The sequence below is a fragment of the Falco punctatus genome, assembly GCF_963210335.1.
Source record: "Falco punctatus genome assembly, chromosome: 12".
NCBI lineage: Eukaryota > Metazoa > Chordata > Aves > Falconiformes > Falconidae > Falco > Falco punctatus.
The window spans coordinates 16,929,131-16,944,565 of NC_137592.1; the positions used below are offsets into that span (position 1 = coordinate 16,929,131).

A 15,435-nucleotide genomic window follows, 5' to 3' on the forward strand; every position below is an offset into this window, starting at 1 on the left:
CTCTGACTGAGGCAATAACGAGATCAAAGAAGTCTTACAGCACTTACATTTTATCATCCTGAATGCCTTCAAGTTCTCACTCCGGTATTCATGGGCAGATTATGTAACTACTAGATTTATCCTTCTGAGGGCCAAATAGTAAAGATTGAAATGTTGTATCATTAAGAGGAACTATTTGGAAATAATTGAATCGACACAAAGAACATAATCTCAAGTGAAGACAGAGGCAGCACCAGTTTCCTTGAGATGCCGTCTTGCTCCAGCAAGATAAAAGTATAAAAGTATAGGGTCAGCCATTTGTTTTCGTGCAGAGTATCAAATGAAATGCATGTTGTTACATATTCTAAATCTTGCTACCCATCTAAATATGTTAGGCTGACATTTTTATTGCCTTACTAGTTGCTAAATATTCAAGAACTTGAATTCTGTCATTAACAGTTTACCTAATTGATGGGAGAGGGAGAAGTAAGCGACACCCACCTCCCGTGATTCTTTAAAGGGTAATAACTTACAGTTAATAATCTAACCAGTCAGAAGAACACGAACACTTGCCATCGTGTCCCCCTCCAGCCTCCCTGCCCACTGCTTTTGCACAGTATCCTATAAATACTGACAGGCTTAGTTGCCCAGCGCCTCAGGGCCTTTGGCGCTATGGCAGTACCCTCTCCTGCCCACCGCAGAGAACAATGCCCGGAGGAGATCAGTAGATGCGCCGAGGGCCGAGCCTGCTGTGAGGCACGACCCGGGCCCCAGGGCGGCAGTGGGGCTGTCAAGGCCGGGCACAGTCCCGCCACCCGAGGGCCCAGCGCAGGCCTGCGGGAGAGGGGAGGCACGGCGCTAGGCCCCAGCAGCGGCCCCGCAGCACCCGGACGGACAGGCCGCCTCACCGGAGATACCAGCAACACCCCACAACCCCCAGCACAGCACAGCCCAGCGCCCCGCCGGCCGTTAACGGCCTCCGCCCCGCGCCCCGCCCCCGCACTAGCCCCGCCCCGCCCCGCCCCTCACGGGCCTCGCCCCGCCCCTCACGGGCCCCGCCGGAGCGCGCCCTGCCGGGCGGGGAGACAGCGGCCCCGCCCCGCCCCCGCGCCCCGGAAGCGCTTCTGCCTGGCGCCCCGCAAGTGGCGGCGGCGGCGGGGCCTGGTGGGGCGGCTCCGCGGGGACCGGCATTATGTTTCTAACGGTGGCGGCTAGTGAGTGGTGCAGGGAGCGGGTCCTGGCGGGGGGCGGCGGGCGGCGGGGGCGGCCTCGGGGGTGGGCGGGGCAGCCAGGCGGCGGCGCGACCTGCCCTTCACCTCACCTCAGGCCGCCGCGGGGCCTGCGCCTCCCGGCAGGCAGCGCGCCCGCCCGCACTACAGCTCCCGGCGTGCCCCGCGCCTCCGGGGGGGCGCTGCCAGCTGCGCGGTGCCGCGGTGGGGCTGGGGCTGCGGCTGGGGAGCGGCGCTGCGGGCCCCGGCCCGGCGCTGGGCAGCTCCGTGGGGAAACGGGCGGGGGCGGGGGGACGTGCCCGTGGCCGCGGCTGGGCGTGCGGGGCGGGGTGAGGGCGGGTGGCCGGAGGCCCAGGACGGCCTGAACGAGCCTGGCCGGGACAAAGTGTAGATGAGCATCTTTTTATAGTTGCGTGGGCTTTTTTTTTTTTGTTTGTTTGTTTTATTTGCATTTTTGTCGTAGATTTATGGTTACTTTAAATTCACCGAGCTGACATTAAAAAAAAAGTTCATCTCTGCCTGTTTCGTGCGGCGCGGTGGGTTGGGTCGGGGCCCCAGGCCGTGCCTGCGCTGGGCACTGCGGCAGGGACCGGGCAGGGACCGCTGGGACCGGGCAGGGGTGGGCGGGAGCAGGGAGCGGGGAGTGCAACTGCAGTGCCCGGCGGCGGTGCTGTTCATACCTGCCTTAACTGTGTGTTCGTCTGCTGAATTCATGGTCAGCACCGAAGCTTTATATTGGAAACATCTGCAGGCTGCAACAAGCACAGCCTGTTGTGCAAGGTGCTGTGTTTGCACAGATGCTTATGGTGGAAGAGCGAGCAGGCAGCTTGGGAGTACATAGATGGAAGGATGAGTGGCATTTTTGTGTGACAGTAAATCTATTTGCACAATCTGTCTGGGGCTATTGCAAAGGCAGGCAGTGGAAAACTCTTAAGCTTTATGTCTTGTGTATAAAGGAAACAAGATAAAATGATAACTTTCTTCTTTTTCTCTCTTCTTCATGCTTACAAAAAACCAAACAAACCACCCAGTGGCCAAAAGCAAATCTAAGTAAGTGTTTTCCTCACTAGTTTTTAATTTCTGCTACCTTGTATCTTTAAGTGACTTTACAAAATACTAAGTTTCTCTAGAATTTCTTAATATACCTGAAAGAATTGCAGTCCTTGAATCTATCTGTATCCTGTCTGCCCTTCGCGCGTGTCTTTTCACAGGTGAGTACAGAATGGTGGGAAACCCCTGCTAGGTTCTAAAATTGCAGCAAAGGCGGGTTTTGTCCTATAGGCTGTCATGTCGAGCTGAGATGTAATATACAAAGTGTGCTGTGCAGGGGAAGCACGCCTCTGTGATTTATGATTAAAGAGAGGCTATAGACTATCCACGTCATTTTCCTCTTGTTTACCTTTCATACTGTTTAGCTGTGGAGAGCAAGCTGAGGTACAGCGTGGATCTTTTTGTTGTTTGTGGGCTTTACTTAGGGCCGTGACACCTGCGCGTTTGTGTAGGCTGGGTGCAGAACATTCCCAGTTTTGGCATGTTTGTGTGTTTATACATGAGGAGTGGACAGGGTGCAGTCAGTGCTCTGGGCATCTTGGTTTGCTCTGTAGTTCGGCTCAGGAGAGATGTTAGTGGGCTCTGGAAGAAAATTAGTCACAGTCCTTTGACTTGTAAAAGATGCTGATGTGTTTTAAGGGTTGAAAAGGAAGGAATACATACTTTCATCACACCAGTAGTCTTACAGTGTGGATGCAAGGAGACAAGACCGCATGGAGAGAATGACTTGCATCCAAAATGCTATTCATAAGAGAACTAGCTAGACAAATCTAAGGGGCTAAACTGATACATTTATGTGAAGACATTCCTGTCTTCTGATTTTCAGAAGCTGCATTGTGTGCAAGTGTGTTCTGTTTGGTGCCACACAGCCTCAGGAGCTATGGCCTTTGGTACGTTTTCTGATTTTATTTATTTTTTTTTTTTAAGAATCTGCCCCCAACAAAGCCAGTACCAACCACTTGCTGGTTTCGAAGAGACTCTTCTGTTAGAGGATTTCTGTGCAATTGTCAAGGTCTTAAATTAAGAAAGCACTTCCCAAGTATGTGCCTGACAGGGAAGAGAGCAGTTTGCCATCTCAGCATTCTACTGTTATCTGTTTGCAGAAACAAACACAGCAAAGCAGGATGTTTCTGTGAGGTGAAAAAGTAGCTTTTAAAAATGGTGTTACTAATGTTAATGTAGTGATTTCGCTCCCGCCCACTCTTTTGTGTTGCTGTTTTGTGTTTTTTTTTTTTCTTTTTCTTTGTATAGTCCCATATATACTTCAGGAGTATGTATCTCCTTATATTATTTATCCTTCTGCACTCCCCTTGGGTTTTCTCCCTGTGGCCCAATAGCTTTCCACTTTTTTTTTCTGCCTCGGCTCCTAGTTATTTCTTCATCAGGCAGCAAGTTTTTTGAACAAGGTGTACTGTTCAGAAAGGGCTTGGCCTCAGATATGTGGTGCAGAATTTCAGGGCCTGGTCATACTGATACCACCAATTCCCTCAGAAAGGGGAAACTGCACAGAGTCTTTGAGGAAGTGGGTGAGGTATAGGGGAAGGAGTCTGTGTGGTTGCTGATGCTACACATCACACCTGCAGCAGTGTACAGGAGAGGACAAAAGTTGGGGATAATCCCTAGACTGCTTGGGCAGTTGGCCTGCAGGAATCCAGTGGTTTTAGGTTTATTTTGAACTCAACAGTAAATTAGGTTGTGAAGCTGACAAGGGAGAGCTCAAGGAATTACAGTGGTCAGAGCTGCACAAGTGAGGAAGAATGGGTGTCTCTTTAAGGTTAGTTTTGATAGACCATTTTGTATTAGCAGGAAAATCCAGGAAAATACTTTTTTGTGCAGATATATATCCATCTTTTTATTGCAATGGAAGAGAAAGATGCAATTTAGAGACTGGTTAAAGGGTTTGATCTTTCTTTTGATATTTCTGAAGATTCCCTGCGTCTGGGAGATTGCGCAGATCTCTGCGTGCTTGAGGGTGGGGACATGGTGGCGGCTTTCTTGGTCACCTGGCTTGCCCTGCTCCCAGGGACACCGCAGCTGCTGCCAGCCAGCCCGCTCCACAAACAGAGAATCCCCCTGTAGGGCAGGGGCTTCCTGTGGCTGGGTTAACATCAAGCCCTGTATCTAGTGGGATGGATGGTGCCAAGGGGTCCTGCTTCTCCTTTTGCATGCCTCTTGTTCCATCCTATTAGCTCAGGTTCCTCTCTGCATGTGGAAGTGATAGTCTGCGATACACTGTTATCTACAGCCTGAACATCTTTAACTACCATCATCCTTCCTCTCTTGCCATTATCTCTTAAGCTATAGTGACTCAATTGTATGCTGATTTTTCTTCTTTTTTTTTTCTCCTCCTTTCTTTCCTGTTTTTCTTCCTCCCCTCTCGGTTTTCTGTTCAGGAGTTACTTACTTAAACTTGATGCTGGATCTTGTGGTTTATAGTGAGCTGTCTGTGTTATAATTTTAGCGTATAGTATTGATGCTGCCATCCAGAGCATCCATGAATTTGAAATGAATTATCTTGTGTGATTGTGTTGAATTGTTTATGCTGTGACCGTGTCCTGGCAGATGTGGTGGCCATTGCTGTGTGCCTGTGCACTGACACAGAGACATTCCTTGTGCCTTTAGGTATGTCCTGGTGAGGATGAAAAGTGCGGCTGAGACAGGCTTCTGTTTCAACATCAGGAGACTCCGACTGCAGGAAAAACTGGTCTTGCTGAGATACGATCCCATCGGTAAGAGCTTGGGGAAGAAGTCAGCCTGCTTTCTATATGCCTCTCTGACTGTGTGGGGCAAAAGATATGAATAAAACAGGATTTTTCCTATCTAAGCAGAATATGTCATAACATGTTTCATACTCAGATCATTGCACAGTTGCTGTTCTTCATGACATTCCAGTGGGAAGTAAACAAACGTTACCCTCATTTTACAGACTGTGGCAGTGAAACAAAGTAATGACTTGCCCAACGCATCAGAGTCTCTGATGACAGCCACGCCACATGTCAGTGGCAAAGCAGAGTGACACAGGAGTTCTTTCATTCTGGTTCTTTGTGTGGTTTGCTAGACTGTGCTACCTCCAACAAGCAGCCATGAAATATGCATCAATAGAAATGTTCTGTTAAGCTGCCATGGGTGATCTAGACAATAAAATTTAACCATCACTTACAAAATGGACTTTTAAAGAAATAAATACAAGTTCTTTCTCCTCCACAAATGATATTGCTCTCCAGATGACAGTTTGTGGGTTCTTTTATGTTCCTGTGGTCCTCGCAATTTTTTTCAGTTTAAGAATCTTATTTTCTGGGGGGTTATAGCACTTGCCAAGCTGCCTTTTCGTCACCCAGCTTTTTGAAAGGTGGCTAAGAGCTCAAGTTTCTGGGGGAAGAAACAGTCTGCATTTAAGATTAAAAAGCTTGATTTAACGTTAAGAAGCTTAATTTGGGGAAACTCAGAATTTAAACCAGACCGTGCTAGAAGTAGCATGGCAGAGCTAATAAGCAAAAAAGGCTTATTTTTATAAATATATACACATACATATATATTTATTAAAAATATTTTTATATTTATTCTATAGAATAAAGAAATGTATTAAGCAGCTCTAAGTAGATAACATACTGCATGGCCAGTAGTTATGTGGCTCAAGCTTATTTCTTCTTACAATCTTATGTTCTTGTTAGATAACTAACCTTTTCATACTCACGTCTAACAGTACAGGGGCTTTATGGCACGTGAGAGAAGCCACCAGAGCAGCAGTATGCTCTCATCAAAGCACTCGTGCTGACAGAGGTTGTGGCTCTCCTTCTGAATTCCATACAGAAGGGGAATTGGAGGTCACTGGGATTATTTTCTTGAATAAGAAAAGTTTAAATTACTGCATTGGAACATTGTGCGAAGAGATTCTTCAGAAGCTTTGCAACTCCTAAGAATTGTGAAGAGAGTGGAGAGCTCAGGCTAAGTAGCACTTCTGTTGCAGAACACGTAGTAGGTTGTTGAAGTACGAAATTGGAAGTAATTAAGAAAAAAAGCTCTGATCTTTGTAGCCTGTCGTAGAACACAAGTGAGAAATTGATGTGAGAAAGTGCTGCATGTGTGAAGGGAAGTAAATTTGAGTCTAGATACCAGCTCACATCAGGAATATGTTAGGAAGCATTTTCACTTGGCATGCATTTTCACCTTATGTTTTGTACTTCTCAAAAACCTGGGACCTCCACAGAATGAAGTAGTGGCAGTAGTGCCTAAGTTTCACTACCTCCTAACTGCAGCAACAGAATGTGTTACTAAGTTGCAGTATTTCTTAAAGCGAAACTTTTATGTGGAAGAAGAGATTTTGTTACTGTGTGGATTGCTCTTGGGCAGCTTTCAAAGGAATTCATATAACGAAGTTCAAGTGGAACAGTGGTGCTTTTCAAATGGCATTGTGAAGCTTTGCTTTGATTTATTTGTTAATTTTTATTTTTTTAGTAATGTATTGACTATGCTTAACCTGTAGCTGAACTGACTTTGCTAACATCTGCATCAGGCATTGGAGACACGGCCTGTTTGTGCCTCCTTGAGATCCACAGGACACTTGGTTTACTTTTCAGTTGGTCTGCAAGACCGACCAGATCCAGCTCATCATCTGCAGTTTTGTTCAGGCTCTGAAGTTGAAGAGTAGTAGAAAGCAGTAAGAACGTGTTTTTGTCCCCACATCAAGCAGCTGTGGCTCAACAGTCACACAGAGCAGCGGCTGAATGTTTGCAGTCACTCAAATCCTGATACTTATTTTTGCAGAGGTAAAATGGACCTCTTGGGAACTAAAAATTACATGTGGTAAAGTGAAAGCACTACTAAACTCCTTCAAGAGTTGGTTAACAGCAGCGCTGTGCCAGTCAGTTCTCCACACTCATGTAAGCAGCGATGGCAGCCAGGAGAAAGGGATGTAGGCTTTTTGAATTGAATTTTAACACTTCAGACTACTTAACAGATTCTTTTTTTTCCCCTATAGCAAAACAACGTGTCCTCTTCACAGAGAAAAGAAAAATCCGCTCTATCTGAACAATGACTGGACTTAGTTTGTGCATGAGGAGGGAATGGTGGGGGGGACGGGGTGAACGCTGATTCAGAAATCGGCAACATGGGCTGAAAAGAGAGGAAATGAACTGGGATCACCGTCTCCTGTGATTTGAAGGCCATTGTGAATAAAACAATGTAGAGAGAGAAAATTCTTAATGTCTGGACATAGATCATCACAGTAACATTTATTTATCTTTTGAGTTATTTTTACAGTGCTCAATTAAAAAAAATTAAATAGCAAATCCCATTGTCTGTGTTTTCCATTGTGAAAGAGGCTGTAATCTTCAAAGGAGCTATTGTTTTATAAAGCAATAAAAATTAACATTTTCCACAGCAGGAATTCAATGGCAAGATTGCAAGTTTTTCTAACCTACCAGCCACAGATTCAACAGTAGTGACCACGAGTCAGTGTAATTTCTTGGAGGGGTAGTGCTGTACCAGCTCCCTCCTAGGAAAGGAAGAAGCAGTGGGAACCTGGTGAAATAAGATGGGCTTTTGGGTAAGCTCTGCTTCATGTGATGGCATTGCACATCAGAAGGTCTGATAAAATCAAGTATTAATATTACCAGGAGCCCAATAACCTCCAGAGGTTTTGCTGTAAACTTCATGTAGTTCAGCACGGTGCGCCGTGTGGGCCGGCCGCAAGCCCAGTGGTTGTGTGTGGGGCCAGAGAGACCTGCTGTGCTGTGTTAGAAAGGCACCCCCAGCTCCCCCCCTTAGTGTTGTAGAACAGAAACTAACAGGATTCCTCAAATTAGAAACAAAAGACTTTCCTGGTCTTTCCAGTCAGCGGAGGGGAACCTCTGCGGTCAGGAGAATAATGCTGTCTGGGATAAGATAAAATCAGTACCTAGAGCTAGACAATGTCAATTAGAAAAGGTCCTGAGGCAAGTCCTTCCTGTAAGGATATGAAGATTGTGTCCCCCATGCCTGGACGCTCACTGATGCGACGCAGTTAGACTTCCTGATCATTTCCTCCATGGGTAGGTTGGGATAGTAAGCCAGGTAGAAGGCCAGTGCTCCCACAAAACTGTCTCCAGCTCCCTAGAATAAAATAACAAACAAGCTTCAGCGTGCTTGCACAGGGAAACAATTCGGATGCATTTACTGGAAAGAAAAGTTACAGCACTGATTGCAGGAGTCAGGGAATTGCTCAGGGGTTGGATTTAAATCATTTTTCTATGCCTAGGAAAGTCTGCCGTGTTAAACCAATGGCATGATGCTGTCTCTGCCAGCAGCAGCTGAATCAAGGTACACACTATAATACGGCTTAAAACGTAAAGAAGCGCGCTACCGTTCAGCAACATGCTGTCACAAGCGCTGCTTTTGAAACTTCCTGTTGGAGTGTCCGATTTTGATTTCTCAACCTAAATGTTTCATTAAAGCTATTTTTCTCTCATTTAACTTCTGTTTTTCATAAGGGTCGGTGGTAGAAGGGACAGAGAAAAGGGGAAAAAACCCATGTGGCTTGTGGTGCCTGTAAATTCCTAGTTGCAGACCGATACATTTTGATGCCTGCAGAACTTGGCTGTTGTGCATTAAGAAGGTCCCACTGATGAGGGTCTGCGCTGCGTCTGGCACTAAACCACTCTCATTCCCACGGCACGCTTTGCCACCTGCGCTGAGTTTGACCATGAGAGCAGAGGACAGTGACATCTGGCAGCCATGGCCCTCCTGAGCCACCCGTCCCCGGGCCGTGCCTCCCAGGGGAGCTTCAGATGCTCTGCCTGCCCACGCCAGCCCTCGGCCCACGGGCCGCACACCTTCGCCCTGGCCGTTCCCCGCCGCTCTGACCCTCTAGCCCAGTTCTGCCACCACTAGTCCTGCTCTGACCAGCAGGGAATGACAGCTGTTTGCCTCCGGAGTTTTTTGAACAATAACTGTTGTTGTGTGATGTTCAGTGCTCTGTAGCGTCCCCAACAACTGGCAAAATAATTTTTAACTTGGTTTGCTCATTTCAGCCCACAGCGCCCCTTCCCCCTCCTCCCCGCAAACTGGTGTGACCGATAGCAATTCTTGTTGGTACCATAAAACTGGTTCCAAGGTCCCCTTTTTTCAATCATACTTTTATACCAGCATTACACTGGACACACTGGTAGGATCTTGCATCGTTCAAGAACCAGCATACAGACTATCTCCCCCGAGGGGTTTTGCCTCTGTAATTGTAAGAAATAGGCCCCAAGAGTCATGGGACAAGAGCAAAGGGCCTGGAAAAAGTTCAGATAGCTGAGCAAAATTTCTAACTGGAAGTTAAGGCTAGGAAGTAATTTTCCAATTTTGAGTTCTAGTGGTTCTCAGTGTTAAACTCCTACTTACCCTAAAATCAGCGGCATATAATATCATTCCAGCAAAAAAATACCACTTCCATGGAAATCTGTTCCTAACATTACAAGCAGCTGACAGGGCAGAGCAGTGTGACAATTGCAAGGGGACCCTAAAGGGGGTGAGCACAGGATATGGGCGTCCACAGCACCCACGCTGTGCTGTGCCTCCTCTCTCCTTGCCCAGCCCTTCCACAGCAGCTGTTTGCATTGGTGTTCCCAGTCAGGGAACTCCCTGCTTAACTCTTGCTCTGCCTGAAGTTTGGACACCGTCTTCCACTGCCTTGCAGCGGGGTACGATGGAGTGTCGCCTGGCAAATTACAAGTTAATTACAAGCAGCGTTGTACCCTGGCATGCAGCTGTAGCAGCACCTGTTTCAACAGTTCTGTATTCCTGAACATACGAGGGGCGGGTGAAGGTTTTTATCAATTTCTGTTGGGCCATTGTCTCTCTTCTGGTTTCCAGAGCGCTCCCACAATGGCAGGTGGAGCAGGAGCAGGTGACTTCTAGTTAAGTATTGCCAGTGTCTTTTGTCTGATGCATAATACAAAAATCTGGCCCATCTCAGAGTTTATAATCTAATCGGCGCATGATTAATTATTAAAGCTATTTTGGTGCTGCTGTTACAGACAGAATTTCAGCATGCAGATCTGTTATGCTGCAGCTCTAGCAGGAAGAATTGTCATTTTTACATCAAATATTTTTCATACAGTGATCACTGGGTAATGGAAGCGGACAACTATTTTAATGAAGAGTACTCAGAATATCTGGTGTCAAATAGCATAAACTATTACTTGGCAGCAGCACAGAGCAGAATACTGTCTTTTTGATAATCTATTTTATTAATGGAGGTGTCTAAATACTGCCCCAAATAATTGCTGCACTGTTTGCTATTGGAGCAAAAAAAGACTAACTGCACGTCACCCAGGTGTGGATGATGGCGAGATGGAATGTAAGTTCTCCCTGCAACATCACTGTGCCTCTCCTCTTGTGGGTGATGCTCTAAGGCTGTGAGATGGCTGGAGGTCTCCCTTTTGGCAAGGCTGAACAATGTTAAATGACTACAAAGGTGGAAAAGGGGGTGAACAGCTTATTTCTATGCAGAAGGGAAAACAGCCCCCTTGTATTTTTTTTTTTTTTCAAGAGAAAAGATTATGGGATGATTGGAGAATATACTGGATTTGAAGCCAGTAAATTTTGCTGAAATCCTTACTTCCCATACATTGACTTAAGCAGTCAGTGTCTCTAAAGCTCAGCTACTACAGACCCCAAGGGTTATCATAAATTCAGTTGTTGGTAAGTAAATACTTTGTGTGTGGGGTGTTTCCAATACAGGAGCTACCACACTGAAAACAGCGGCATGCGTCAGGCTGATTATGTAGATACCCTGTTCAACCCTGCTTCTGGTCTGCACAGACATGACTGGTCAAACGTGCCTTAAAGAGCAATAGCAGAACTGAGTCAGCCGCAAGGTTAACTGCAATAAGAGCTTACAGAAATAGACCTTCCCTCTTTGGTATTGTGGATTAAACTACATTGGGTTTGGTGGATTCAGAAAAGGTCAGCGCAGAGCAGAAGAAGGAACAGCCTCAGAGTAAAATTAAGATTATCCAAATCCTGGATTAGCAAATACTAGCTTCATATTCAGCTGCTCCTGTTTTAAAACCTGCTATAAGAAAAAAAAAACCAAAAACCTACTTTGCAAAAATAATGAATTTTGAAAATGACCAGTAAGGTGCATTTATTCTGCCCACTGACAAAATATAAACACAGAATATGTATTATTTTACATCTTCAGCATTTGTCTTCTAGGAATCCTAATACATTGCAGACTTTGAGATAATCCTCATATCCTTGAGGGCCTGGAGACACTTGATTCCACAATTACAAAAATGTAACTTGTTTAACTTTTCTCTAAACCAGGAGATGCTAGTTTTTATGAAATAAAAAAGAATTAGATCAAAAAATTTGTCTGATACAGTGTGGCTTGTTCTAAAATACAAATGTTACAGTTTTGACTCAACTTTATGGTTTTGAAGCAGTTTTGAAAACCTATTTATATTCTGTGCCACTAGTCTGGAAGGTCCTTGTTTTCCTGTGTGTCTGGAAAAGGGCATTTTTGTTTGTTACAATCCAGCACTGATTGAGATTCTGTGCCTCTAGAGAAGAGAAAACCCACGAAAACACTTCTATTTATACCTTGGCTTTTGTTAGTCCTGATTTGTCAGAAGCTGGTTCACAACTTTAGTATAACTATTTTTACACGATGATGCCCTGAGAAGCTTTTTAAGGAAAGTGCTTTGTAAGTGGAAACTATATTGTTCAACAGTCTTTCCAGCAAGTAAAGCATTTTTCAGTCAATCATGCGCAGAATAATAGGATGTATTTCACTTATACAGTAAGATGACTCGCTCACCAAAAAGATGTGGAGGCCAAAAGGCCAAAAGCTACAGTTCACAGTGTTGCAGCAGTCACACTGCCTTGTTCCAGGGCAGCCTCTTGCTCAGCCTTTGCCCCCTCAGCCTGTCCTCTTGGTCAAGAGCGGTGGCAAACACCTAAGAACTGGAGGAGGCCCTGGCTTCTGAAGCCTGGTGTTATGGAACCTCAGAAAACCTTCCAGAGGTGATATTTCAAGAAGTCACAGTCCATCTGCACTCTGCGTATTACATGGATTCATTCCATTAAATACATTGTAAGAGTACGTTACTAAGTCCTGAAAGGAATGATGTGTTGTATAGCACTATAAGAGAAACAGTAAGCATGCCTGTAATGATAAATTATTTGTTCAGTGAATAAATCAAAACATCCGTCCAAAAGCTGTCAAAAACTGCATCGTAATGTAGAATCAACAATACTGCTTGCAATGATGCTTATGTCTCCTAGAAGCATTCACAGCAGGGCACAAATGAACAAAACCCAAGGATCAAGCTGATCTGGTGCAGTCTCAATGCACGGCAATGCAGAGATGCCCAAGTCTGTCGATGGAATAGGGCCTCGGAGAATTCCTCCTGTATTTATAGCACCATAACCGTGTGACACTGGATTACGCTAAGGATGTTATCGCTTTGTGTCACATCTGCTCAACACTCCTTGCTGTACCCCTGCCTACTCTGTACCCGAACTGCAAATTAGCTCTAAGTAACACAAAAATATCTGTCAGCGAAGACGCTCGCTATCCACTCCTCGTGAGTGGGGAAAGCCTATGTCTCCCTACAAGAATCCCTGGGCTGCGCTTTGATGAAAGGTTACTAGTGGAACTGGAAAAACATTTCCAGCCTTTGGGATCTATTCAGACACTCTTGTGCCAAGACGGTCTGTGTCTCAGCTAAGAGATAATTTCAGCTGAAATGCTCAGAGAGTAAAATATCCCTTGGTAACTGTGTGTGGTGGGCTGACCCTGGCTGGGAGCCGGGTGCCCCCCAAAGCCGCTCTGTCGCTCCCCTCAGCTGCACGGGGCAGAGAAAATACAAGGAAAGGCCCGTGGGTCGGGATAAGGGCAGGGAGATCGCTCAGTGATTTCTGTCATGGGCAAAATACTCAACTTGGAGAAATAAATTTAATTTATTGCCATTCAAATCAGGAAAAAAATACCTTCCCTCCACCCCCTCCCTTCTTCCTAGGCTTAACTTAATTCCCGATTTCTCGATGTCCTCCCCCTAAGTGGTGCAGGGGGACGCGGAACGGGGGTTGCGGTGAGTTCACCAGACAATGTATCTGCCACTCCTTCCTCCTCACACTCCTCCCTGGCTCCAGCGTGGGCCCTGCCACAGGAGACAGCTCTCCACGAGCTCCTCCAACACGAGTCCTTCCCGTGGGCTGCAGTTCTTCACAAACCGCTCCAGCGTGGGTCCCTCCCACGGGTGCCGTCCCTCGGGCCCAGCCGGCCCCAGCCCGGGTCCCCGCGGGGGCACAGGCCCTGCCGGGAGCTGCTCCATGGGCTGCCCAGGGGTCACCGCCTGCCTCGGGCACCCCCCGCCCGGGGGCTGCAGGGCTGGTGCTCTCACACACGCTCGCCCCTCTCTCTGGCTCCAGGTGGTTGTGCAGGTGTGAAGCTGTGCCGTGGCTGAATCGGTTATACAGCTTTTTTTTTTGTCTTTACTTTTATGATTTCCTTCTCCCTGAAAGAGCCCACGTTTATTCTCTGTGTGATGGAGAATGGTTTATTTCTGGAAATGTTACTGGCTGCTTTTCTGACTTGTGCATTTATTTGCCTCTCCAATAGTTTTGGGCTTTTATTATTTTTGGAGGGGGGTCAGTATTTTTTTTCTCCCCCATTTTTCCATAATGTTTCACTGGAGATATTTCGGCAGTTTTAATTATGTCAGTTTTTAAATTAAACTGACTCCACTTTCTTGAAACTCTCCTGAAATGAAACTAATTTGGCTATCTTCAAACTATTTCCTCAGCTCCAGGTCTAACAGGGGTGACTGCTCCCATGGTGTCTGGGGTTGCTGCTCCCCTGCAGAAGGATGGCCACCTTTGTAGGGCACCCTTACAGGCCGGGGCTCTGCACAGCTGTGCTTACAGGAGCAGACCTTTGATCACAAACCTCTAAACCCTGAAATATTTGAAAATTACCAAGAGATTTTCCACTAGCACAGTTATGCCTATATTTATGCATGGAATTTTGAGCCAGAACAAAATGCTAAAACATCCTTAATGTGGAACTACCAAATTTTGCAATAAAAATCAAATGAACTTGAAACAAATAGCAGGGCTCACCTTTTTAGGTCTAAGTTAGGCTTCTGGTGCAGACTAGAGAGTACTGCAAAGCTACTTGGGTTGAAGATAAAGAAGTACTAGGAGAAGCATACTGTGCCCCAGAACTTTAGGGTCTGGATCCACAAGTGAGTTACTGTGCTTAATCTGTGCTCTGGTACACGCACGTTTCTGCAGTCTTGTCACAAAGACAAGCTAGAACATGTTACCCCAAGCCAAAGGAAAACAGATAGAGAGAATCCATGGTAGCGGTGCTCCTCTGTTCCTTTCCTCTTCCCCTCTGCCTCCCTCAAAGACAGACCAACGCCGCCTGACATGGTCTGCACACCCCGACCCACGGGTACTGCTGGGGAACCGTCATGCTGCTGACCCACCATACGCTCCTTCTCCCCAGCCACGTGCAGAACGGCTGTGTTCAGCCACTGTTCTACAACGGCGGGAGGTGTAAGCTAACACATTTTCATTTGCATTCCCTGTAGGCTGGCAGTGCACGCTTAATTCCAGTGATTCAGACTGCAGTTTCATAATAGGCTTAAGCCAATCCACGGTTATGTTACTGCTGAAAGGCTCAGTCCCCACTCATGTCTTCATCCTTGTCTCATGTTCCCACGCCCTCCCCTACATCAGATCTAGCATTCGTGTGGCCCAGCAGCGAGGCAGATCAGTTCTCTGATCTGTCTGAAGACTAAGCCGGCCAACACTGACCAAGAAACATTAGTTTCCACTCCGATCAGCAAGCTGCTGTATTACCGCATGACAGCTAGTCCAATGCAAAGGAGAAAGAGGTTAGAAACACTCCTTTCAGCAGCAGCAGGATCTTGGATCAGCTTAAGCCAACTGTGAAACCTCACCCTCGGTCAACACCAGGCAATTCATTAACTCAGTTTCGAATCCAAGTCCTAATACTCTGGCTCCTCTTCGACACAGGGAAAGCTGCCCGTTCCACTCTTTCCCCTGTACCCTGTGGGCTCCCACCAGAGGAATGAGGGAACGATCATGCTTCCTTTCTGTATCTTTTCCAGACTGTTCTGGGAAGCCGTGGGAAGGAGCAATCCCTGACTTTCTTGCATTTATGTTGCATCGTACTTAC

General features: G+C 46.4%; 2 protein-coding genes across 5 annotated transcripts in view; one reads left to right on the forward strand and one right to left on the reverse strand.

The window, feature by feature from the left end:
* The first annotated feature begins 1,056 nt into the window (after positions 1-1,056).
* On the forward strand, positions 1,057-7,546 carry MRPL33 (mitochondrial ribosomal protein L33). Of its 2 annotated transcripts, none has more exons than XM_080408347.1 (4): positions 1,057-1,193; positions 2,240-2,258; positions 4,881-4,987; positions 7,237-7,546. In XM_080408347.1, exons 1-4 carry the CDS (start codon positions 1,172-1,174, stop codon positions 7,284-7,286), a joined length of 198 nt encoding a protein of 65 aa, XP_080264473.1. In that variant the 5' UTR covers positions 1,057-1,171; the 3' UTR covers positions 7,287-7,546. The 2 variants fall into 2 exon arrangements, with proteins under 2 accessions (XP_080264473.1, XP_080264474.1); XM_080408348.1 differs by lacking the exon at positions 1,057-1,193 and adding an exon at positions 1,501-1,616.
* RBKS (ribokinase) overlaps positions 7,471-15,435 on the reverse strand; it is a 69,797-nt gene continuing 61,832 nt past the window's right edge. For all 3 annotated transcript variants that reach the window (XM_080408318.1, XM_080408317.1, XM_080408319.1), the window contains one exon: positions 7,471-8,348. In XM_080408318.1, the coding sequence (XP_080264444.1) occupies positions 8,175-8,348 (174 nt within the window). In that variant the 3' untranslated portion in view covers positions 7,471-8,174. The remainder of the gene's footprint in view (positions 8,349-15,435) is intronic.